The sequence below is a fragment of the Eptatretus burgeri genome, chromosome 4 (assembly GCF_056783735.1).
Source record: "Eptatretus burgeri isolate ZD-2024b chromosome 4, Ebu_testis_v1, whole genome shotgun sequence".
Taxonomy (NCBI): Eukaryota; Metazoa; Chordata; class Myxini; order Myxiniformes; family Myxinidae; genus Eptatretus; species Eptatretus burgeri.
This window is the reverse complement of record NC_140964.1, coordinates 35,689,596-35,717,533: the sequence shown is the minus strand read 5'-3', so window position 1 is coordinate 35,717,533 and position 27,938 is coordinate 35,689,596. Positions and strand designations below refer to the sequence as shown.

Here is a 27,938-nt window from a genome sequence, read left to right as displayed (position 1 = left end):
AGCTGTGGAGGAACTCTGGAAAGGGTTTGAAACAGCAAAGGGCTTACCTTGGGTAGCACTTTATGCAGCCTCTTCGGTTAGAAGAGAATGGGAGGAGTCAATTTACGCACACACATATATGTATAATATATATATATAATATATATATATATATATATATATATATTGTCCTTCAGTTTATTTTTCTTTCGTATAAATTCCTTGTTGACATTTCAACCTGTCCGTGATTGTCATTTCCTTCCATTGATCCAGCATTGTCTGAACCTAGAGAGACTGAGAAGTAATTCCCAAACGAATTAACCTGTCATCGTTGGCGTGCACCACCGGTAAATGCTCGGCCACATTACTTAAGATATAATCAAGATAAGATTGGTGCATCGCCAAGGGCGTTTTCCCGGTCAGGAGGCCACGTGGCCTCCAGTTAAACGGCAAATTACACGGTGGACACTGGAAGTCGAAGTTAACTGATTGGCATTCGTGGCTGTTAAGCAACCCTCCGCACCACAATGTTCATTGTGAGTGATGGCTTCAGGTCCGGTTCTTCTAAGGAGAAATGAGGATTAACCCACTTATAATACGCTTGGTACCCGTGGCCATAACAATATGTATACTCTTCACGTGAATGGTTACTGTGAAGCCAAAAATCTGATGTTACAGTTGAAATAGCTACTTCTGGCTTTTAGTTGTCGCCTGTGAAACACTGAACCACCCACTACAAACAAGCACTGTGTTAGTTGCTAGATTGTTGTTATCCGCAGTATCAGTCGACTAACCTTTTTTTTCCAGTCCATCCATTGGGATGGGAATCGATCCATGGACGCACTTTTGGCTCACTGACCGCTTATGAAGCAGTGTTTTTCTAAATTAAAATGTAAAAATAATCCAACATTGTAACAAAACCAAGGGCATTCTCTGTGGCCCTACTACCAAACTACACATTCCAACAAAGCTTGTCAAACGAATATACACATGCACTTTAGTCTGAAGGCCAAAGGACTTGTTCAAACAAGCACCTTCACCCTTGCCCACAGGGTTGTAATGCATGGTCATATCTTGTGGGGAGAGGAGATGATACCACAGTGATCTTCGTGTTCGCTTGCCCCTGAATGCTCAAGGGTGCCTTTTCTTTTTCTTTTTTTTCCTTTTTATTCCCGGGGGTTCATAAAGTCTCTCTATCACAAATTTTCCAAACAATGACCAATCCATGGAACATATCTATTCATTATGATGAGATGCTACTGTCCTGTATTCGCATCATGGGTGCACAAAAAGGAAACATTATTTTGCAGCACACGTAGTTGCTTCCTGCATTTACTGTGTGACATTTCTGCAACTTTTGGTGTAATTTTTTTAAAAACTTGCAAACAGATGTTCTATTTTGTGCAACTTTTCCTCACAACATTTCCGACCAGCTTGTAACCACAGCCACTCACCTCACTGAGTTAATGTAAAACTACAAAAGAGTTATTGATTTAAGGAATGTGGTTGGGCTGACCATTTTTGGTGAGGTCAGTGAGGGGCACAACTTGATCTCCGTAGTTCAGTATGAACCTCCTTTAGTACCCAGCCAAGCCCAGGAATGATCTAACCTGTCTTTTGGTCGTCAGTACTGTGCCGTTTCTGATGCAGGTGAGTTTCTCCTCCTCCATCTGTACCTGACCCTTTCCCACTCAGTGTCCCACAAACTCCAGCGTGTTAAATCCATTGTAACATTTGGAAGGCCGAAGAGTCAATCCAGCTTCCATGATCTGCTCAAAAAGTTGCCTCATTGTTTTGACATGATGTTCCCATCTGACTGTTTATGTTATCCTCATAGTGGTTGATGTTACGTAAATCATGCAGCATCTTCCTCATCATTCGATTGAAGGTTGCCGCTGAGTTTACCAAACCAAATGGCATCTTCTTAAATTGGTAGCAGCCATCTGAGATCACAAATGCTGTCTTCTCCTTTGAGACTTCCTCCATAGGAATCTGCCAGTAACCTTTGCTCAGGTCGATCTTGCTAAACTACCGATATCGCTCCAACTTTGCCATGATAGCTTCAGGGTTCCCCATGGGTTCAATGTCAAACTTTGTGACCAGGTTCAATCTCTGAAAGTCAATGCAAAAATTGTTGGATCCATCCTTTTTCCTCACAATCACCACTGGCGAGTTGTCGGCTGCTTTTGATGGTTCGATGATATCTGCTTCAAATATAACTTCCAATTCCTCCTTGATCACAGCTTTGCATAGCATACGGCATTTGGTGCTGCTTGACTGTGACTGGCTCATTCATGGTGGCCAATATTATACTCCTCCAGGTTGGTAGTACCTAGGATTCTGGTGAATATGTCCACAAACTCTGAGAGTAACTCCTGGGCTTCCTCCTTCTGCCTTGCTGACAGATCCTTGCTGATGTTGACATCCTCGTGTGTGTCTCCGTCAGCCCTGGGTCTCAATTCCAGCAAGTCTTCATTCGCCAAGACACATTCTTCATCTCCATATAGCTCTGGGTCGATGACCACCAATACCGGCCACATCCGGCTGTAACATGACATCAGCTGCATTGTCAGCTCGCTTATGATACAACTTCTGAAGGTTAGCATGGTAATTTTTGGTCTTACCTTTGACACAGATCTTGTCGTCCATCCGGTTGACTACTTCCTTGACCTCATATAATCCTTGCCATTGGATCGTCAACTTGTTGTGCTCCGTTGGTAGTAGCAATAAAATTCTGTCTCCAATCTTCAACTTTCTGTCTCTGGTTTTCTTATCATAGAAATGCTTTTGACTGATTCAAGTTGCGTGTAGACTCTCTTGCGCCTGTTGGCAAGTGTCCTCCAGTTGATTATGCAAGTCAAAAACATATTGGTAGGCATTATGAACCTCCGACGTGTTCTCTCTAGTCCACAGTTCTTTCATCAACTGCATGGACTGTCTTACAGTTCTTCCCTAGAGTAACTCAAATGGTGAGAACCCAGTACTTGCTTGAAGCGCCTCTCTCTATGCGACTAGCACTGTTGGAAGGTACCTGTCCCAATCACGTGGTCACTCTTGACACATCTTCCTCAGCATGTTCTTCAGAACTCCTTTGAACCATTTGCAAAGCCCATTGCACCTGGGGTTATGTGGTGTCATGAAGAGTTGCTTCATCGCAATGAGTTGACACACCTCCTTCATCAGGTCCGATGTAAATTGAGTACCTCATTCGCTCAGTGCTTCTTGTAGGAGTCCTACTCGGGAGAAGACTTCCAGCAGTCCTTCCGCAACCCTCTCTGTCTCAATCTTGCAAAGCGCAATTGCTTCAGGGTACCCAGTGGCGTAGTCCACAATGGTCAAGATGTACCGGTTGCCTTTATCCGACACTGGGGACAATGGTCCAATCAGCTCCATGGACTCTGCGAAAGGGCTCCTTGATCAACGGCATGGTTCCCAATGGTGTCTTGGAAACCCTTCCTTTTCAGATGGTCCTCTGGCAGATGTCACATAACTTGCAAATCTGCTGACATCACTAGTTATTCCTGACCAATGGAAGTTGCTGGTTATTCTGTCAGTTGTCTTCTTTGCTCCAAGTTGACCTCCAACAATTAATTTGTGTGCCAATTTCATCACAGCCTCCAGTATGGGTCAGAATGATGATTTGCCTCACCTCGGTTGTGTCAGTTGTGTAAATATGGTGTTAGACATCTTTGTGGACTTCGAGCCTGTACTTGCTCTTGTCTCGCGTCTGATGATCTCTGGTATCCTGAATCTCCTTCCACAACCTTTGAAGTGAGACATCTTCTTTCTAACCTTACTCGAGCTCTTGCACAGTCACTTTAGGAATGTCAGATTGTGACACCTTCAATGGTTTGATGTCGTACTTGTTGCACTTGATCTGTGCCCTGGTCACATCTGCTTGTGCCAGGTGTGGAATCCAGTTTGGGTATGGATCCTTGACCTCTCGTGTCCCCGGTATGCTATGGATCAAAACGTCACAAATGGGGTCCTCCATGCACATGACATCCATTTCTCCGATGTAGTACAGTGTGTCCATGTGGATCTTTGCAACTGGATAGTGACGCAATGTACTATTGATCAGCTTGCAGGAGTAGACCTTGTCAGTCATCTGCCTTGTAGTCACCAGGTCTTTCTTCACAGCTGCATTAGTACATATTGAGTCTCGCAGTCTGTGAACCCATGTAGCCTTCATCCACGGTGATGTTGATGTTGGCGATGTCAGCTTTTAACTGACACATGTACAGGCCCCGGCTCACGACCCTCATTCCAACATGCCGCCGTCTTTCTCAACACACCAGGTCAACTCATCTCCCCTCCCCCTGCGCGGCCCCTTATATCACCTCCCCCGCAGCCATGTCCACAAAAGTCCGAGCATCGCTCCTCCACCACTCATGTGGCAGCAGCACACATTTGCCACCGCGATGCCATCACGCGGGCTGGCTGACATCATGTTTCTTGAACCATTGCAGCAGTTTGCCACCAACAGGATGCAATATGTTACAATTTTTTGTCTGCTTCCAGAAGGATGAGCAGTGGCGGATCTATCTCCACTTATCGTGCAATACCACTCCCCACAATAGTCTAAACCCCGCATGCAATAATTCAAAACAAAACATAGTCCATCCCTCGTCTAATGCATCATTCCACTAGTACTAGTCCTATTTAATAATTCACTAATACACTCAACTTATACTCTAAATCCAGATGTAGTTTTTTTAAATAAATGTGTGGTTGGGGTGAGAGTGAGTACACCAGGAGGGCATCTTCCTCTTACTCCTTGGATTCCATGAAGTCCATTCTGGTTCCCCCCTCCCCCTTCCTATTTATTTTGGGTCAACATTCAAGATCATTTTAATATGGTCAACATTCAAGATTATTTAAATAGGGTCACCATACAAGATTATTTAAATAGGGTCAGCATTCAAGATTATTTAAATAGGGTCACCATGCAAGATTATTTAAATCGGGTCAACATTCAAGATTATTTAAATAGGATCAACATTCAAGATTATTTAAATAGGGTCAACATTCAAGATTATTTAAATAGGATCAACACTCAAGATTATTTAAATAGGGTCACCATGCAAGATCATTTAAATAGGGTCAACATTCCAAATAATATAAATAGGGTCACCATGCAAGATCATTTAAATAGGGTCAACATTCAAGATTATGTAAATAAGGTCACCATGCAAGATCATTAAAATAGGGTCAACATTCAAGATAATATAAATAGGGTCAACATTCAAGATTATTTAAATAGGGTCTACATTCAAGATTATTTAAATAGGGTCTACATTCAAGATTATTCAAATATGGTCAACATTCAAGATTATTTAAATAGGGTCTACATTCAAGATTATTCAAATATGGTCAACATTCAAGATCATTTAAATAGGATCACCATGTAAGATCATTTAAATAGGATCAACATTCAAGATCATTTAAATAAGGTCCACATTCAAGATCATTAAAAATGGGGTCAACATTCAAGATTATTTAAATAAATTCAACATTCAAGATCTTTTAAATCGGGTCACCATGCAAGATCATTTAAATAGGATCACCATTCAAGATCATTTAAATAGGGTCAACATTCAAGATTATTTAAATCGGGTCAACATTCAAGATTATTTAAATAGGATCAACATTCAAGATTATTTAAATAGGGTCACCATGCAAGATTATTTAAATAGGATCACCATGCAAGATTATTTAAATAGGGTCAACATTCAAGATTATTTAAATAGGATCAACATTCAAGATTATTTAAATAGGGTCACCATGCAAGATTATTTAAATAGGGTCAACATTCAAGATAATATAAATAGGGTCACCATGCAAGATCATTTAAATAGGGTCAACATTCAAAATTATGTAAATAGGGTCACCATGCGAGATAATTTAAATGGGGTCAACATTCAAGATTATTCAAATATGGTCAACATTCAAGATCATTTAAATATGGTCACCATGAAAGATCATTTAAATAGGGTCAACATTCAAGATCATTTAAATGGGGTCCACATTCAAGATCATTAAAATGAGGTCAACATTCAAGATTATTTGAATAAATTCAACATTCAAGATCTTTTAAATCGGGTCACCATGGAAGATCATTTGAATCAGGTCACCATGCAAGATAATTTAAATAGGGTCACCATTCAAGATCATTTAAATAGTTTCACCATGCAAGATTATTTAAATAGGGTCAGCATTCAAGATTATTTAAATAGGGTCACCATTCAAGATCATTTAAATAGGGTCACCATGCAAGATTATTTAAATAGGGTCAGCATTCAAGATTATTTAAATAGGGTCAGCATTCAAGATTATTTAAATAGGGTCACCATGCAAGATCATTGAAATAGGGTCAACATTCAAGATAATATAAATAGGGTCAGCATTCAAGATTATTTAAATAGGGTCTACATTCAAGATTATTCAAATAAGGTCACCATGCAAGATCATTTAAATATGGTCAACATTCAAGATAATATAAATAGGGTCACCATGCAAGATTTAAATAGGGTCAACATTCAAGATAATATAAATAGGGTCACCATGCAAGATCATTTAAATGGGGTCAACATTCAAGTTAATATAAATAGGGTCAACATTCAAGATTATTTAAATAGGGTCTACATTCAAGATTATTCAAATATGGTCAACATTCAAGATCATTTAAATAGGATCACCATATAAGATCATTTAAATAGGATCAACATTCAAGATCATTTAAATAAGGTCCACATTCAAGATCATTAAAAATGGGGTCAACATTCAAGATTATTTAAATAAATTCAACAATTAATATCTTTTAAATCGGGTCACCATGCAAGATCATTTAAATAGGATCACCATTCAAGATCATTTAAATAGGGTCAACATTCAAGATTATTTAAATCGGGTCAAGATTCAAGATTATTTAAATAGGATCAACATTCAAAATTATTTAAATAGGGTCACCATGCAAGATTATTTAAATAGGGTCAACATTCAAGATAATATAAATAGTGTCACCATGCAAGATCATTTAAATAGGGTCAACATTCAAGATTATGTAAATAGGGTCACCATGCAAGATAATTTAAATGGGGTCAACATTCAAGATCATTTAAATAGGTTCACCATGCAAGATCATTTAAATAGGGTCAACATTCAAGATCATTTAAATGGGGTCCACATTCAAGATCATTAAAATGGGGTCAACATTCAAGATTATTTAAATAAATTCAACATTCAAGATCTTTTAAATCGGGTCACCATGGAAGATCATTTAAATCAGGTCACCATGCAAGATAATTTAAATAGGGTCACCATTCAAGATCATTTAAATAGGTTCACCATGCAAGATCATTTAAATAGGGTCAACATTCAAGATCATTTAAATAAATTCAACATTCAAGTTCTTTTAAATCGGGTCACCATGCAAGATCATTTAAATAGGGTCAGCATTCAGGTCAGGTCAGGTGTGGGAGCATGTGCCAGAACAGTGCGTTGCTGCATCCACTTTCCGCCGGTACTCCAGGGGCCTCCGTCTGGCCATCCCCCAGGCAGATGCCAGGCCCATCCCCATCTCCTTGAGATGATGGTCAACCTGCTGCAACCACTGCTCAAAGTAACCGGCCCAGCGGGCCTTCACTTCAGACTCCTCTGTCAAGAGCCTACCACTCTCTGCTCTAACTGCAGTGCTCCGAGGGATCGGCTTGGAATGAACGCAATGCGCAAATTCCCCTGTAAGCGGGACGAGAATCACCTGTCCACAGGTGATGCTCTACCCCCTCACAGATTCCTCGCACATAGGCCTCCTTGTCCACCCTCAGTGCACGTACAGTTTTACGCCTCAGCTCCCTGAACAGCATTCAACATCATTTAAATAGGGTCAGCATTCAACATCATTTAAATAGGGTCAGCATTCAGGATCATTTAAATAGAGCCAGCATTCAAAATCATTTAAATCAGGTCAGCATGCAAGATTATTTCAATTGATGTCAGCATGCAAGATTATTAAAATCAGGTCAACATTCAAGATCATTTAAATAAATTCAACATTCAAGGTGTTTTAAATCGGGTCACCATGCAAGATCATTTAAATAGGATCACCATTCAAGATAATTTAAATAAGGTCAGCATTCAAGATCATTTAAATAGGGTTACCATTCAAGATCATTTAAATAGGGTCAGCATTCAAGATCATTTAAATAGGGTCAGCATTCAAGATCATTAACATAGGGTCAGCATTCAAGATCATTTAAATAGGGTCAGCATTCAAGATCATTTCAACATGGTCAGCATTCAAGATCATTTAAATCAGGTCAACATTCAAGATTATTTCAATTGATGTCAGCATGCAAGATAATTTAAATCTGGTCAACATTCAAGATCATTTAAATCAGGTCAGCATTCAAGATTATTTCAATAGAAGTCAGCATGCAGGATCATTTTAATAAGGTCAACATTCAAGATCATTTAAAGCAGATCAGCATTCAAGATTATTTACATCGGGTCAGCATGAAACATGATTTTAATCAGGTCACCATGCAAGATCATTTAAATCGAGTCAGCATTCAAAATTATATAAATCGGGTCAGCATGCAAGGTTATTTAAATTGGGTCAGCATGCAAGGTTATTTAAATTGGGTCAGCATGCAAGATCATTTAAGTCAGGTCAACATGCAAGGTTATTTAAATTGGGTCAGCATGCAAGGTTATTAAAATCAGGTCAGCATTCAAGAGTATTTAAATATGGTCAACATGCAAGATCATTTAAATCGAGTCAGCATTCAAGATTATATAAATCGGGTCAGCATGCAAGGTTATTTAAATTGGGTCAACATTCAAGGTTATTTAAATTGGGTCAGCATTTAAGTCAGGTCAACATGCAAGGTTATTTAAATTGGGTCAACATTCAAGATTATTTAAATCAGGTCAGCATTCAAGAGTATTTAAATATGGTCTACATGCAAGATCATTTAAATCGAGTCAGCATTCAAGATTATATAAATCGGGTCAGCATGCAAGGTTATTTAAATTGGGTCAGCATTCAAGATCATTTAAGTCAGGTCAACATGCAAGGTTATTAAAATTGGGTCAGCATTCAAGGTTATTTAAATTGGGTCAGCATGCAAGACCATTTAAGTCAGGTCAACATGCAAGGTTATTTAAATTGGGTCAACATTCAAGATTATTTAAATCAGGTCAGCATTCAAGAGTATTTAAATATGGTCAACATGCAAGATCATTTAAATCGAGTCAGCATTCAAGATTATATAAATCGGGTCAGCATGCAAGGTTATTTAAATTGGGTCAGCATTTAAGATCATTTAAGTCAGGTCAACATGCAAGGTTATTTAAATTGGGTCAGCATGCAAGGTTATTAAAATCAGGTCAGCATTCAAGAGTATTTAAATATGGTCAACATGCAAGATTATTTAAATCAGGACAACATGCAACATTATTCAAAAAGGGACAGCATGCAAGATCATTTAAATCGGGTCAACATTCAAGATTATATAAATCGGGTCAACATTCAAGATTATTTAAATAGGATCAACATTCAAGATCATTTAAATAGGATCACAGACAGAAGAGTAGCATCTCCCTTCCCAACACTGTCTATTAGGGCCCTGGGTCCCAGCACTACTAGCGACCACAGTGCCTACCAGCACCCAGTGATTCCCTGTGTCCCAGATGGCCTCTCCACAATGGGAGTCTTCATGGCCTTTATGGCCCAGTAAAAATAGCACAAATCTTTGTGGCCTGTGGCCCAATACAAAAAAAGACACTTAGCCCATGTGGCCTTCACACAAGGTGTGTCTTCTTCCATGTGGCCAACACAGCAGAGCAAATGGCCCTTGTGGCCAAATAAACAATTGAAAAATTTGCAATTGAAAAGAAAATAATTTGAACTTGACCCATTTGGCCTTGAAGCATTGGTGCAGGTCTTCCGGCCTTTATGGCCCAGCAAAATGACACAGCAGGTAACCGTGCCAAATGGCAGGTGGCATGGCTGGCAATTGCAAAGCTGGTAAGGTTGAACTGACAGGTGACAAGACTGAAATGGTAGGTCAGGTGAGTGGCCGGAAAATGTAATGAGGCGGCAGATGTGAGCCAGCAGCAGATGTTATCATCAGTGGCTGGAACATGTGGTGGCTAAAGAAAGGATGGCCGGCTTCAGCCACAGCCTATCCTAAACCTTCCTCCCCCATGAATCTCTATCATATATTTATCTCCTGCCCCTCTCAATCCCTCTCCCTTCCAGGCCCGCTAATCCCATTTAACTAACTTATTTCCCAGGAGGAATTCAAGGCATGTGCAGTGAGATAGTGATGAGGTGGTGTGGCTTCACATGGCTCACTGGAAGAATAGACCAATGGGGTGGAAAGGTGCCGCCTACCCCTACCCCTACACTAACAATTTGGGACACCTCAATGTGTCCTCACAAAATCCAATTACCCTACTCTGTTTACCCAGCGGCCGCAGACATGAAAAATGGTGTGAAGGGGAAGCATCTCTGTCTATCCTAATATTTTAATAACACATTTTTGCTTTAACTTTAACCCCCCTCTTAGTAACGAAGTACAGGCTGTCCACAAAGTCTTGTTCCTGTTTGAAAAGTTTAATACAACCCAACCAAAAGAGATACAATGATGTCGTTTTTAGCATTTTGTCACGTAATTCATGAAGTTTCTTGTGTTCTTCTGCTCTTCCAATTTTCTCCCTGTGTTAAGGGGATGTAACAGGGTGGGCTTTGCATATATTCCCGGTTTTGAATCCCTGTAATTCTGTTGCAAAGAAACGGAATCAAACAAGTTATTTACAGGACGTAGGTACATATTTCAAGTTTTTTTTGGTGAAAATGTCATTGAAAGCAAAACGTGTCCAGGTATCCATGCTCGACATGATGCAGGTATCTGTGCTCATGGTCCTGTTCAGCATCCAAGACCGCGCCAAATCTAAGCATGCTTGCTGTGATGAAATAAGCACGTCTGATGGACACTGAGGCAATTGGCAAGTGTTATGTTCAGTGACTAGTCCAGGTTTCTGCTTGAAAGGCATGGAAGCCGTGCACGGATTTCCAGAATACTCATTGAGTGATATGCCCCAGTCTGTGCCCAGGAAGTTGCAAACTTTGAATGTGGTATTGTTGAAAACTTTTGCACCAACTTGATCTGTTTCCATGGCAATCTGATGACAGATCAATACATAATCATTAATGATGTCTTATATCAACACGTGTTACCTACCCTTCAACAACATGGTCTCTGAAACATCTTGATGCACGATAATGCTCCTGTTTCCAGGGTCATTTGAACAAGGAACGTTGTTGTCATTGCCAACATTAATTTCATGACACCCTGGCATGCCATCTCACCAGATGTAAATCTAATTGAACATCTCTGGGATATAATTGATCGTCATGTTCGGATCTCACCAAAAGAGGCACAGACTCTCGATGAGCTGGAACAGGATCTGGTTCGGGCATGGAATGCCATTCCTCAGGCTCAGATCCGAGTACTCATACGGTCAATGTGCCGACAGTGAAATGCAGTGATTGCTTCCGAAGGTGGACATACCTGGTATCGAGATTGTTACTTCCACATTGTATCCCGATGTGAAAACATTCACCCACAACATAGCGTTACATGATTGGGTCACAATGAAATGGATATGTAATTATTCAGCATTTCTCCCTGTCAAAGCTTCGACCCTCATCTGTGTTCCATGATGTCATATAAATAAATCGCAACAAGAACAGTCTTGTTTTCAGGGTTTTTTATGGGATATCTTTGATTCCAAACTATTTGCTGAGGTTGCTGTTCACTAAAAGTGTGACTTAAAATTTTTATTTTTTTTAATGTTGAAGGCCACAGGCACGGACTGAATAGTCCTCATCAAGGCCAAGCCTTAAATAAAAGAACTGCATGAATAGAAAATTAAGGAAAGAGAGAATAGACTCAGAGTTTTTGAGAAAGTAAAAAATCTGCTTTTTGAAAACGGGAATGTCATAAGTGTTTGGGAAGACATGAGAAGGTAAAGAGTTCCAGAGTTTGGCAGTGGAGGGGAAGAAACAAACATCGTAACGGCCCACCCTTGAATTGCCAATGGCCACCCAATAATTATGTGATGTCGTGGCTTGTCGAGTATTCCGTGCTCTCGCTAATGGTGGAGGTACACAAACAGCAAGTTCTTGCAAGCAGAAACTGAAGTAATATCTGTAGAAAAGAGAAAGAGAGCCTACTATGCGGCATAATTTGAGCGGGTCGAGTTTTGAGGTCACATTGTTGGAGTTGACAAGTCCAATAACCTTGGATTCAATTCTGTCCAGTAAGTATGTGGAGCTGGAACCTCCCCAGATATGAGAGCAGTCCTCTATACAAGGACGAATCAATCTTTTACATAGTTGGAGCAACTGCTTCATACAAGGACGAATCAATCCTTTATATCGTTGGAGCAACTGTTCAGAGGAGAAGAATCTTCAACATCTGAACAGGACTCCGAATTTCTTTGAGGCAGACTTAGCTATTTGAGTAATGTGTAGATTCCAGGATAAATTTGATGTAATAGTGATACCTAGTAGGTTCATTGTATCACATGGTTTAATTGGAGAGCTTTCAAAGGAGATTGGAGAGTTGAGAGGAGTTTTAGAGAGAGAGAGAGAGAGAGAGAGAGAGATATATATATATATATATATATATATATATATATATATATATATATATATATATATATATATATATATATATATATATATATATATATATATATATATATGAAGAAATTGAGTTTTTGAAGCATTAAACTTAACTTGATTACATTTGCCCGACTGGAAGATCTTGTCCAAATCCGAATTTAAAGAGGTGGCTGTGATGAAACGAGATGTAGATCAAGTGAGGGAAGACGGGGCAGATGGGAAAGACATGGAGGAATGTAATGTTGAGTCATCAGCATACGAGTGCATTTGTTTATTTGTGTAAGAAAGAAGGTCATTGATACAATGAAGGAAGAATGTTGGAGACAGAACGAAACCCTGAGTTACGCCGCTGTTGATAGGGAAGGGGGTCGATGTTGAACCATCAACAATTACGGAGATAGAGCGGTCGGAGAAAAAGCTCGATAGGAGAGAGCAGAGTGAAGGAGGAAAGCCGAAAGAGGGAAGCTTGGATATCAGACCCTGATGCCAAACTCTGTCAAAGGCTTTTGAGAAAGCAAGGCCAACAACAAAGGATTCCCCATCATCTCTCAAAGAGGCCCAGAAATTCGTAATGTAAGAAAAGATATCACCTTTCAAGAAAGGAGAAAGGATAGATCTTGCCTTGCGAAAGCCATATTGGTGGTCAGATAAAAGACTGTGTGATTCAAGATGCTTGAGAAAATGAGAATTGAGAAGGCATTCAAACACTTAGGAAACAGTGGAAGTCAGAGCAATAGGACGGTAGTTAGAAGGGTTTGAATGGTCCCCCTTCTTTAAAATAGGTTGTACTAAAGGCCCGGTCACACCTTGACGTTTTAGCCAACGTATGCCGATTTTTGAATTTTTTTTCTAAAACGCTGGCACACGTTGAATACGTTATGGGTAAGTTTTGATAACATTGAGAGCACGCTGAAAAACACTGCCATACGTCGTTGTACGTTGGCTTTAAACGTTGTACTTTTCGGTTGTCCTCAAATTTTTTCATGCTTGAAATTTCACGACGTATGCCGGCGTATGACTCACACGTTCCGCTACGCTGGCCACAAGTTGTATGCACGGTCTGCGATCGTTGACAGACGTCAACACATGCTACTTGTAAGTTAATCATAAGTTGAGACACGCCGAGGTAATGTTTAGCGTACCCGAAACTTATTTCTAACCTATGATTAACGTGTTGTTGTCACGTTACGCGATCGTTGCCACACATCGACAGACGTTACTTTTAAGTTACTCATAGGCTGAAAGACGTCGGTATAATGGATCGTCCTTGCGTCAGCATCCACGGCCACGGCCAGGACACTTATTTGCAGCATTCTTCAAACTTTTCTTCGGCATGACGAAGATGTTCACACTTCGATGTCTAGCTTGGCTATGATTCCAATTGTCCATCGGCAGCGTCTATTTAAAATAGTCGAGTTTGAGCGTTTTAACACTTTCAGAAGAAACGCTTCAAATTTCCAAACCCCAGCGTCAAAAAAAAAAAAAAAAACAAAGGCGAGTGACAGCAATTTAAATCGTTCATTGTAAACAATGAAACTAGCTGAGTGGTACCGTTTAAAAGTTGTTGAGTGTAAAAAAAAAATCCAATTGTTGAGCGCAAGCGTCTACTTTCAATAGTGCGGTTTGAGCGATTTAGCACGTTCAATACATACGATTAAAATTTCCAAACCCCAGCGTCAAAAAACAAAGGCGAATGACAGCAATTTAAATCGTTCATTGTAAACAATGAAACTAGCTGAGTGGTACCGTTTAAAAGTCGTTGAGTGTAAAAAAAATCCAATTGTTGAGCGCAAGCGTCTACTTTCAATAGTGGAGATGCAGCCATTTAAATCGTTGAGTGGCAGCCTATGAACCTACCCGTGGACACGCGGACGCAAGGAGGATCCATCATAACCCACACCCTCCCCCTCACACCCACCTACTACTGCCAACATGAACAAACTACTACTACTACTAATACTAATACTAATACTAATACTGATACTGTTACTGCTGACATGGACATCGACTCAAAAAGGAACTCGAAAACACTGTTGGGTTCCCCTTTTATGAGCAGCATTTTTATATACCAATTCCCAAAACCGCTGGGAACACGTCTTTATATGGCAGTTGTAAGCTACAAACACATTCATTTTTTTTTTGTCGACCGGAAGACGTCATTGGAATACGTCTACATACGTCGATGTGTGTTGGGACTACGTAAAGAATTGGTTCAAAGCACGTCAAACATAAGTTAGAAATAAGTTTCGCGTAAAAAAGACATTACCGCGACGTGTTTCGACTTATGAGTAGCTTATAAGTAGCCTTTGTGGACGTGTGTAAGCGTCCACATATCGTGTGTAAAACTTATCCCCATTCCATGCGGAACGTGTGTCATACGCCGAGTACGTCGTAAAATTTTGAACATGTTTAAAATTTCTTGACGTACTCTACTTACTACAACGTATGATAGCGTACGTTAGCGTTCTACTCACGTATACCAATCTTACTCATACCGTATTTGACGTGCCCCCAACATTTTAGACACATTTTTCTTAGGTCGTCATACGCTGGCAAGATCGCCAAGGTGTGACCGCGATGTTGTCACTTCCATTTCTACGGCAGTTATGATTCGAATCGTTGTGCGTCAGCCTTTTAATAGGCTACGTCACGACATCGTCGGCGATGCGTGCAACGCGCTATGCCAAAGTTAGACTATCGTTGGGCATAGGTTGTGTAGGCCAAGAACAGGTTCAGCATTCGTTGGTATAAGTTATCTATAACACAACGAAACGTTCTGTGTCCATTACTAATATGTTATACATAAGACCAACTCGTTATGAATACGTCCAAATTTTTTAAAAAAAACATCAAAAGTTCAACGTCAGCCAGCGTTTTACATACATTTTAATACGTTGCCATCGCTGGCTAAAACGTCAAGGTGTGACCGGGCCTTAAGGCATGTTTCCAGGTAGGAGGAAAAGGTTGGGTTTTTAAACCAAAACGAAACAAACGAGCAAGCACGGGTGTAAGTTCTGAAGCACATTCCTTCAAGACACGGGGAGGAATGCCATCTTGCCCATAGGCCTTGCTTATGTCCAGAGAGAGGAGTATTTTTTTGACTGCATGAAAAGAGATTATCGGGAGGGACATAGGATAGGTGAGGGCAGCATCAGAGGGAGATGGAATGTTGGAGTCATCCAGTGCGGAGTTAGAGGAGAAAAGAGAACCCAAAAGAGTTGCTTTATCAGTCGGAGAGACAGTGATAGTATTGTCGGAACGTAAAAGCGAAGGAAAGGTCGAGCGACTGAAGTTTTTTGTAGATACTTTTAGCTAAGGACCAGAAAGATCTGTTTGTGGAAGAAGATGAGAGGTTGTCACATTTCTTTTGAATTAAGGAATGCTTCACTTCACGAATAACATATTTGCAATGATTTCTGGCAGATATGAAAGCTGAATACGAGTCGGAGGAAGAAGACTTTTTCCATGTCCGATATACGGCATCCCTTGCACGAATGGCCGCAGAGCAGGAATTATTGAACCAAGAATTGGAAGGAGAGATAGATTTGAAAGAGAAGGGGATATAAGCCTCCATTCCTGCAACAATAACCTCAGCTATACGTTCAACAGAGATAGAGGCATCACCCGAGGAGAGGCAGTAGTCTTTCCAGGGAAAGTCAGAAAATAAGTTTCATAAACAAGTCCAGTCAGAATTATTGAAATGCCACTACTGGCGTTTCATCGGAGCAGTCGGATGAGAAGACGTGGTGGTAAGTAAAGTGATGTTCACAAGATTGTGGTCAGAAGAACCAATTGGAGGTGAAATTGTGTAGTTGTAATGCAACGAATTGGAAGTGAAGAATAAATCCAAAGTATTGGTGGTGTGGTCATGACGATCTAGGATATGGTTAGGTTGGGTGATAATTTGTTCCAAATCATAAAGAATGGAAAATGTAAGAGCTTCAACCCCCCCCCCTGCCCCCCCAAGAATCAGTGTGAGAAGATTTCAGCCACTCTCTGTGGTTTGCATTGACTTCTCCGAGATAGAGAAATTCTGCTTGATGGTGTTCGGATGTCATGGCATTAAGATGGTCAAAGAAAGCTATGAAGTTTGTGGAATTGGGAGAGCAGTGAGTGAAACAGAGAAAGATAGTGATGGTCGGGAGACAAATCTTAAGCCAGATGACATCAAAGTTTGGAGATTTGAGGTCCACAAGACATACAGCAGGCGTGTTGATGTTGGAGTAGACACAGACTCCTCCTATGAAGCGGAATCGTGAGTGAAGGTTATAATTTGAAATGCTATACGAATTAACATGAACGTCTTGTGATAATTGGGTCTCTGAGAGAAGCAAGATATGAGGAGAGGAGCTTGCTAGATGATGTTCAACAGAGGAAAGATTCGAAGAAACACCAGGGATGTTGGTGAAATGAATTTAAAAAGAGTCACGTTGGTTCAAAATTCAAGGGTCTTGGGAGGGACCGATACTACTACTGCCTGAGCCCCCCTCTCGTTGGCAGCAGAGACAGGCAGGTCACTGGAGATTCTTCGCACCCCATAATGCTGGGAACTAGGGGCCATTAACTTTTCGGACTTTATCATATTTATATTTCATTGCAGGCTGTCTGGGGGAAATGAAAGGAAAGAAAAATAAAAGAGAAAGAATGTAAAATGAGGAGGGAAAATGAGTGAGTAAGAAAAATGTATGATGAAAAGTGTATGATGTTTGTTTGCAAGAAAGAGATATTAAAGCGAGCCCGGTAGCTGTAGTTTGAGTGAAACAGAAAGTAAGACCAGCAAACCTGATACGGAGAGTGTAAGATGGTTCCGGGCACCACTTTAATGCTCCTAAGTCAGAACGGGAGTGCCACCCTGAGCGGGTGCTGTCTACAACTAATAATTATAAATAACACTAATAAGCCTTTTGGAGTCATTATTTAGCCTTGCTTAGTGTTAATCTATCTCGTATTACATCTGAACTAATTTTTTTGTCAGAACAAATGATCTCCCAATCAATGCTTTACTAACTAAACCAATGATATAGTCTTGCTACATACATATGGAACGCCTGGTGTTGGCTTCACAGTTAAGGTGGCTGAAGATCTTAGGGTCTTAAGTTCAAACCTTTATCTCACTGTTGAATTAACACCAGGTGGGTTAACTCAGCCTGTCATCCTTCCGAGGTCAGCAAAATGAGTACCACCTTTCTGGCAGCAGGGGGCATTGCATCAGTGGCACAGCTGTGTCCTCAAAAAATGATGCAGCCAAGCAGCCAGAGGCTGCATTCAAATAAATAAATTTATCAAAACAAACTGTCATTTGTTTATTAATTATTCACTTTACTCTTCTTGGGACAAACATGAGTGTTTATTTCCTTTCTTCAGAGGTTACCTGATCTGTATTGATAGAGATCCTCAGTCCCACAACCTTAAGTCAGACGGTTATCCCCCTGTAATTGAAGCAACAGAAACAAATATGGTTCTTTAAAAATAGAAATAAATAACGTCTGACGACGAGAGCACATCAACATATTAATGAAACACATTCAGACGCAGGTCGTCCCACCGCACATGTTTCAAACGTCATAGTTCCACTATTATCGTAATTATTAATTTCATTATTCTAAAATAATAAAGCGATTTTGATAACACTGAGGCTTTCCTCCACTTTCTGAGGCTTGGGGAGGAGCTCCCGATTATTATTTCATGCTCCGATAGGAATAATGTCGACGTATTTTAAATATTCAAAGCAATGGCCGATCTCGACGAAAATCAACGCGTTACATGGGATCGGCACCTGGGATCGCAGCATCTCGGTACAGGTGCTAGTAGTAATAAACACAAACAGGCTGCTAACATTTTCTTTAATAATCCTGTGTGTTATAGGATTCAGTGTGAAATTGGTAAACAATCTTATTTGTATAATATTTTAACACATTATTATAACAACGGTGTTATGGAAGCAACCTTTAGAAACTGTTAAGAAGAGGGAAGCATTTTTGGCAACCATATAGTTGATGTGTCAATATATTCTTTCTAATTTCTCAAAAGTGTCATTTCTGTTTCATTTTGTATTGTTTTTCTCACAGATGGAAATGCTTCAACTGTATCTGTAGATATAATGCATTAAATTCTGTTTCCTTACAAGGCCCCTTTTTCCTGTCTGTGTGATTGCTCTGAATTATTTAGTTTGAGTTCCAAAGCTTGACTCGCCCTCGGCATACAAGTGTACACGAAGTTTGGGGCTCAGTTAGCAGCTTGCACAGCACTCTGTATTCGATTCCTCATGAGGTTGGACGTGTGCCTTTATTCGTAAAAATTGCCGTTCTGGTCAAATCCCAGTAGAGTGATGCAACTAGAACGGACCGTGCTATAGTCGGGTTGCGATGTAAATTTGTCTGATCCACCTTTATGTATCTTGTGCATTTTAAAGATCTCACTGTCTTTCAAAAACGTAAGCCTCTGTGTGCCAGTTAGATATTCTCCTTGCACCAGCACCATGGTCAGGAAAGGGAATGCTGAGGCATGGTTCAGAACAGGAATAATGGACCAAATGCCCCCCCCCCTTCCCCTCCTCTATCTTCAAAAATTACCTTCAAATGATGCTCATGTGTTTTCCTTGACTTTCAATATTTTGACCATGTTCTGTGTTCAAGTCCAGTTTAATTTCAACAGTTCTTTACTCCCATTTTCCCCCACTAATCCAAACTAATGCCTTCATATTTTGAACAAATCCATAATCTTACGACAGTACTTATGCAGCGTCACATGTAATAATAACTTTATAGAGTGACTTTATTATTGGGAGTCCTGCAATGGCTTTTCCCCTCGCATAGCGAAGATGCTGTTTGTTATCACAAAATCATGGCTGATGATTTCCATGAGGATGGATAACAACAAAGTTTGACTCATAACATTCGACATCTCGTTCAACGCTCGTTTACGTAAAATCAAATTCGTGTTGAAGGCCTTAAAAAATGGCTGCAACTTGATTTCTTCCAAATTACAGTTTTACAGATGTAAGAAATTCTTTGTTTTTGTACGTCTATGCATGGTTTTGATTTGTAAGATTTTAGGGTGACATTGGTTTGACTTGCATGGTTGCTCCTAACTGACCTTGTCGTTTGTTCAAATTTGACCTGGACTTTTGTTTGTCACTGTGCTTGTGCTTTATGTAACCTTGACAGGCAATCATCACCATACTGTGCAGTCAATAGTCTGTAAAATTAAACAAGCTTGATGTCTTCATTGACCAGAAATTTCTTAATTGGTGCAGCTCATCCAGGGGCAAGCGAACCACGATCAGGGTTTGATACCACACCCCCGCCTCTTCTGATTTTGCCAAAATTAGGCAAGCGATGTTGTTTTGGACTCTGAACACACTTTTATAAGTTTCAACCTCATCAGGTCATGTAATCCACAGATATGGGGGCAAGGTAATTTGTAGTCATTGGCCGACCCTTCAAACTTTGGACCTGTCTGACTCGATTACAAATTTGCCCCCACCCCACTAAAGATTTTTTTTATTGGATTATGTGTCTTAGGCAATCAAAAAATACCACCTTTACGGAAGTATGACGTGAAATTGCACAGGATTGGTCTAATCCTGTTGGCATTTTGAGGAAATCAAATTTTGTTTGATTTTTCTATTTTCTTGTGGATGCCGAAAACACTTCCCTACATCCACTAATGAATGGGGTGGGGGATCATTTAATATTACTTTTCAAATAACTACAAAGGCTAAGGCACTATAGAGTTTTCAAAAAATATATATATTATTTTTGCTTAAAACACTCCTGCAATCTTCTATACTAGTGTGTGTGTGTGTGTGTGTGTGTGTGTGTGTGTGTGTGTGTGTGTGTGTGTGTGTGTGTGTGTGTGTGTGTGTGTGTGTGTGTGTGTGTGTGTGTGTGTGTGTGTGTGTGTGTGTGTGTGTGTGTGTGTGTGTCCATAACTCCAAAACCATGAAACTTTGCATGCATACAAAGGGAACTCCAAGGGAGTGCATGATTGAAAATTGGGTGTTTGGGTTAATTAAAACACCCCTTTTGAAGATAATTAACAGCATTTTTTTAAATCATATCCTTTATCAGGCACATTCTCGGCCACCTCACTGGCATCTTAACGCACACCCTGGTTACCTCGCTTGGGTCTTAATTCGCCATTTTGTTCAGCCTGCTCAACAATGCCTTGAGTTGGAGCAGGATGCAACGGTTTATTAATGATAGTTTTTTTCACTTTCCTCACTCATATCATGGAATGCCTCATCATCACACCTACAAATCTCTGGATACATTGCAATGCTTATAAATGCCCGGAGATGTCAGCATTTGTGGCTTTATTTCATTTCTGCACGTGCCACAACCTCAAGAATCTCCTAAACTAAGCCGAATTAAAAAAATTATGCTCCAGATTTGAACTTAGCAGCAGTTCCAACTGTGAAGAAAAAGTGTTCATTTGTCCAATTCAGACATTGCTTGGGCGCTTCCGGGTGCATGAACGGCAATCGGTAATTGCTTGTCAATACAGCTGTTCCGTTGGAGTGCTTGCTTGGGTGCTTAAGCCACTTTGCGAGCGCTCCCAAAGCTGCTTGGTTGTTCGTTTCAAAGCCACCAGAAGTAAGACCCGTCGCTTTGATGATGGAAATACCAATCTTTGTATAATTCCTTTAAAAAAAAAAACCGGAATAAAAATTTACTTTCAGCCTTTAAAAATTATGCGAATAAATTATTGGCATATCAGCTGCTTTTTGGATCCTTTCTCACCTGTGTTGCAGGTAGAGCCACCTGCTTTATGTTGTGTCAAAAGGTGGTGTATAATCGGGGTTTTCTGAATCTAATCAATATGAGAAATGGGATTGAATAAGACTTGCATTATTATCAGAGAAGAAGAAGATGAAGGAGGAAGAGATTTTCTGCCCGGTTTTATATAGAACGCAGCGATTAAAAAGAAAATGTTGCTGTTTGGGGGCGTTTTATCACCTTACCTACCCTACCCTCCTCTCACGTAGGCAGGTATACTGCCTACCCTCCCCTCACACTTCCTTCCCTTGCCCTTATGCTGACTTCCCTCCCCTCACCCCCACACTTCTCTCCCTTGCCTTTATGCTGCCTTGCCTTCCCCTTACGCAGCCTTCCTCTCCTCTCACACTGCCTTCCCCTCCTCTCATGCTGCCTTCCCTTCCCCTCATGCTGCCTTCCCTTCCCCTCATGCTACCTTCCCTTCCCCTCATGCTGCTTTCCCATTCCATCCCCTCACACTGCCTCACCTTTCCCTCATGTTGCCTTCCCTTCCCCTCATGCTACGTTCCCTTCCCCTCATGCTACCTCCACTTCCCCTCATGCTACATTCCCTTCCCCTCATGCCACCTTCTCTTCCCCTCATGCTACCTTCCCTTCCCCTCATGCTACCTTTCCTTCCCCTCATGCTACCTACCCTTCCCCTCAGGCTACCTCCCCTTCCCCTCATGCTGCCTTCCCTTCCCCTCATGCTCCCTTTCCTTCCCCTCATGCTACCTTCCCTTCCCCTCATGCTACCTTCCCTTCCCCTCATGCTGCCTTCCCTTCCCCTCACGCTGCCTTCCCTTCCCCTCACGCTACCTTCCCTCCCCTCACACTGCCTCCCCTTTCCCTCATGCTGCCTCCCTTTTCCCTCATGCTGCCTTCCCTTCCCCTCATGCTGCCTTCCCTTCCCCTTATGCTGCCTTCCCTTCCCCTCACACCACCTTCCAATCCTGCTGCCTTCTCTCCTCCTCCCCTCATGCTTACCTCCTCCAAAACACCCTCCCCTCTCCACCCCCATAGACATCTCCAGGTGTTAACGTGCTAACATCTGTTGTATTAATTTGCTGTTTTAACGTACCCCATTCTGTTCAGTCCTGTACTACCCCTCCCCCACCCCTTTTTCCCCTCAAGGCCCACCATCAAACAATTCAAGAACCCCTCCCCTCTTTCCCCTCCTCTCACCCCCATCATCCTTACTCCCACGCGCCTTTCTGGAGTACATAGCAGCGTTTGGTGAGGCAGCACTTCCCACACCCCCCCCCTTTTCCTCGGTCTTCCCCACTTTCTCGCTCCCCCCTCCCTCACCGCCTCCTAGCTCCCCCACCCCTCCCACTCCCCTCCATCCTCCTCTTTTCCTCCCCCCTCCCTCCTCTCTCCCACCTCCTCTCTCTCTCCACCTCCTCTCTCTGCACCTCCTCTCTCTCTTCCCACCTCCTCTCTCTGCACCTCCTCTCTGCCTCCCCTCCCTCCTCTCTCTCCCTCCCTCTCCCCCCCTTCCCCTTAATATTCCCGTCAGTGAAGCGACGGTTTGTATTTGCTAATATTATCATAAAATACCCCCACAACTCCCTGATGGAACCTCTGAAAGTTTGAAGATCCATTTGGCCATCTCTGAGAAAAATGATGACACAGAAAGACAGACAGATAAACATCTCTCTTCCAGTATAGACGATACAAAATTATAAAGTTTATCTTTTCTTTGACCAATAGGTCCCCTTGTGACCTTTGGGGTACCACTTCACAAAAAAAGAATTGATTATTTATTTGCTGTTCTTCTTTGTGTGATGTCTTGCTTGCTGCCATATTGATGTTCAGAACATGCATTAAAACAGGAATCATGTGATTTATGAGTAATTAGTCACCCACATTATAAAGGCAAATACCCACGGTGTCAAAAATATTAATCTACATACGTCACTCTGCCTTTTAGAAATATAAATAAAATAAATGTCAACATCAAAATTGGATATCCCTTGTTAATCTTCACCCCCATCTCCCTGTACTAGTAATGTTGCACCACATCGGACATTGTAATGTATCGGACATTGCACTGATCATCAGGAGTTTACAAGATAAAGCAAATTGTACTTTGGTAGAACACGTACTACACAGGGCAAGAGTGTTGGTATTTATAACAGCTTACATCATCCAATTCCACGTAAACTATTTCTTCGTTTACAGAAACCAAGAGCGAAATGCATCGCAAGCTCTTATATTAAAAGAATATCCTACCTGTCCGATGGCCAAACTTTGGTATCCAGAGAAGTGCATGGATCGAATGTTTGCATCAACCTTGAATGTGGCAATGAATTTCTACTTCCCAATTGGCAACGTTTTATAATTGATGTGCTTACTGGAGCAAAGGGGTCTTCTGTGTAGATTGAACAATTGCTTGTCATGATATCTTTGTGTTTTCCAACATAAACTGAAACTGCTTTTATACCTGGCATATTTTAAACGTGGACATATTAGATCACAATTGGCACAATTATTGACTTCTTTCAGCTTCAGAAAGTTAGTTGAAGCCTAATGAGGATCTTTATGAATTATGTATGTGTGGCCAATTGCTCTCAAACAGCCAAACATGTTAACAAAACTGAATTAATTTACATTTAGTCTGCCTCTGTGATTTAAATGTTTTGTGTCAAAAGTTTGTACCCAGAAACTGTTTTGTTCAATTTGCACAAGGTGGTGTGTAGAGTTTTTGTGCAGAGTGGTCGTGTTGTGTTTGTAAGGTGCAGTGTTTACAGTTTGTTGTGAGCATGAAATTAACATTGCTCAATTACATTTTGTGGATGCGATTTGATTTGGTGACTTCTGCTCTGGTGTGTGTGTGTGTGTGTGTGTGTGTGTGTGTGTGTGTGTGTGTGTGTGTGTGTGTGTGTGTGTGCCATTATGTGTGTGTCATGTATCTACCTCTGTCTCACTCTATCTCCCACCTGCCTCACCTTCCAGGAGTTTCACTTTCACCCAAAAGCACAGAAAGACATTTTGGGGCAGGTCGGTGCACCCATGCCGGGCAACGTAATCGAGCTGAACGTGAAGGAAGGAGAGCAGGTGGAACGTGGCCAGCCGCTCTGCATTATCAGTGCCATGAAGATGGAGACCATCGTAAATGCACCTGTGAGCGGCATGATTCGCAAGCTGCCCATTTCACAGGGCATGCATCTCGAGGTTGACGACCTCATCTTAGAGATAGAATAGTTTGATTGTAGAAATTGTCAAGGACTTTCTGTAGCTGAGGTTCATTATCACTGGCAAAGTACTGATTGAAGTTATATTTGTGCTGATTTGCAGCATAACCAATGTCATCAACTTGGCACGAACAGACGTGCTGTGTTGACAAGGTTAGCGAATGAAGATTGGCATTCATGTTTTTAACTCTAAATTGAACACCTGCAAGCACCTTTTTGCACTATGTTTACAACAGTTGTCTTTTTTTTTTGAAAATTTATTTAGAGCCATTTTAATTATTCGTAATTTGACTATGGATAAGGGATTGATCTCGCGGACTTAAGCACAACACATGCATCTTCTCAATCCTCCTCATAGCCGGTGTTACGATTGGAAATCGTCGGAAAGTGGAATATCAATATTTATTCCAATTTTTTTGAATTAAAAGTAGATGTCATGATTATAGTTCTGTCACTGCTTTACCCGATGGAATTTATTAACACTAACCAATCAGGATTAGATGAGCTTAACTTTATTATTTTGCACCCAGTTGGGACGTGCATAGATGTCTCGGCAGAAGTTTTGAGCAAGCAGGCGTGAGTACGCCATGCATCTTGCATGGTAAAAGTACAATTGCCAATGTCAATATATGGTCTACAGAGTGTAATTCCAAGACCCTTCTGTAAATGCTGTTTCCTTGTTTTTGCAATTGGCATGTCATTATGTATCTATCATTTGACACATCTTCATGAGATCCTCGGTGTTCCTACTCATCAGCCTTATTTTATTTTATTTGGTCTAAGCATTAATATATATCTTTGTTAAATGTGAATAGACATATGAATGAGGAAGTTAATAAGTATAATCTTCTAAGCTGCTTGAACCATGTTTTCACTGCGTTTGTAGCAATTTAATTGCAGAAGGATTTTTTGGGGGGGTGTGGGTGTTGGGGGGGTGGGGTATTTGCATAATTACCATTTCTAATTAGTCCTAAAATGATTGTTGCCTCCTAAGTTGTTTTAAATAGCAATATTACTCTTTCTTAAAAGCATGCATCAGAAAGACATCGGACAGCAATAAATAAGAATTCCTTAATTTCTTTATATTTTTTAGATAAGCGACGCTCACACACAATCAAACAATGTGAAGTTGGCATTGGTCACAGAGTCCACATATCGTTGACTCAAGCATCGATATATTTGCACACATTGTAGTGTTGAGCTATCTACTCAGGAAGAAAACTCAAATGATGCATCAATTTGTACATTTTCTGTACACCGCACCAGCTCCCTGTGTGACAAATTCTCCTCGGACTGCCTGGTTTACCTTGCCTTGTGAATGCCACTTGTCAGACTTCGAGTTGAAAGGTTTGGTTTTTTTTGCTTTCGGCCTTCGAGCCTCATGGATATGTTTACTTATACCTGTGCCACCCATAGTATGGGTATTTGAATTTGATGGCCATGAGCTGTACACGGACAGATTATTTTATCATTCTCCATTGCAGTAATGAAGAAAGATAATATCATCATAATGCTTGTTGTCGCTAGTCAGGGCTGTGTACATTGCTTGGTGATTGTCTTTGTAAATGCCACAGTAATTGCCATCTTAAGAAACAGATGTTCGCAGAGCGTAAGCACACGATGTGGAATCTGAATATACTGCTCTGCGTGTTTGACTGCCGTAAGATTCTTAAATGTACTGAGAATAAAGGCAGTTGCCGAGCACGATGTCTCTGGGCTCGTGGACTGAAGCACAACATATAACTCGGACTCACCACTATTACTTCTGCTCCTGTCTCGGTTGCTCATGGCCTACTTTAACCCACGTGGGACACTATCGTCGTGGAGGAACAGCACACACAGTATTATCCCGCGAAGGCATTGGGAATTCTTTCCTCCAAACCTGAGCAAAATGGTGAGTATTTTAGAGGTAAACTAAACATGGCAGCAGTAACTTTTGGAGTATTCGTCTTAGGCTTACGGAGAAACTTGCACTTATGTTACAGACAAAACACATTAAGAGACATCAGTATACTTTAACATTGCATTTTCAAAAAATAGTTTAAGATAATTGAAAAATCGATGGAGTAGGTTGGATTGCAGCATGGTGAACGAATAGGAATACTAAACAGGCAACATGCTCAATAATGGGCCATCCGTTTACGATGTACACAAAGAGAAAGAGGGAGGAGGAGGGAGGAAGCAGTTAAGATGGATCCATACATTGTATCTATATTGGGAGGAATGGGAAGAGGAGGTGGTAACAGAGCTCCAGAAATTTATCTCAGCGATGTACTCATTGAGTTATCACTAAACAAGTCAGAGGGTTTGGTTAGGTATCCTTAATGGAGATAGAAAATATTGCGTGTGGAGATGATGGATGACATGACATGGTGATACACCACTTGCTTGAAGCCTGTGGAGGAAAGAGTGTGATTGAACAGTTCCCGAAAGGCAGTTCCTTAATGAGGAGGGCGTTACTGAAAGAACGCATGCATCATGGAGTAGCTGAGGACAGTCAGGGGGCTGGGAGAGCAGACAGGGTAAAAAAAAAAGCCAAAACGACCACCAACCTGTCTGTGATATGAGAGCAACGAGCCTTTTGCTTTGGCCTCATTGCAAGACATTCCGTTAATATGGAGAACTCTATATTCTACAGAATGTAGAACAGACGGATGTAATGCTGGTGCCCCAGCTCATAGGGGAAGAGCAATACTGCATTCATAGCAACATGTTAATCGCACAAGTAGAAGTCAGAAAACCAAGTGTAAGGTGGCCTCGTATGAAACACGTAGCGAGCTTCTTGCAAAGCAGATCAAAATGCCAGATTGTCGAATGCCCTAGATATGTCCAGGAGGACCTCTTGTTTGAGAGTTGGGGTCTACAACCATTGCTGCAAATGGAGCAGCAGCAGCATTACCAGAGTTGAGTGATTGGGCCGGATTCCCAACTGACGGTCAGAGATCAGATTATTTGAAAAGAGGAAAGATGACATGAGCAGCAATGATGGCTTCCATGAGTTTCCTTTAATTGGAAGTAGGTTAGTTTTACTGTCCATAGTTTAGAGGATCTGTTTTGGGAGATGGAATGAAAGAGACTCTGGTGCAACAGAAACTTTCCATGCTGTTTTAATAGCTTATGAGGGAAATGTTATCGATCACTTCGGTGCTGAAAATCATCTTGGTGGTCATTCAGATCATTTTATTGTCCTGTGATACTGTCCCTATTTACTATTCCTGGTTCACGAAAGAACTTTTGTGGTGTAGGTACAATTTAAAAGTTTTGTTTTGATTTCCTTGTAATACTATCTCTCTTGGTTGATTTTAA

The 27,938-nt window shown here is 41.0% G+C and overlaps 1 protein-coding gene across 2 annotated transcripts in view; it reads left to right on the top strand.

Moving 5' to 3' along the window:
* PC (pyruvate carboxylase) overlaps positions 1-26,336 on the top strand; it is a 587,030-nt gene extending 560,694 nt beyond the window's left edge. For both annotated transcript variants that reach the window (XM_085877423.1, XM_085877424.1), the window contains one exon: positions 24,394-26,336. In XM_085877423.1, the coding sequence (XP_085733549.1) occupies positions 24,394-24,642 (249 nt within the window). In that variant the 3' untranslated portion in view covers positions 24,643-26,336. The remainder of the gene's footprint in view (positions 1-24,393) is intronic.
* The last annotated feature ends 1,602 nt before the right edge of the window (positions 26,337-27,938 follow it).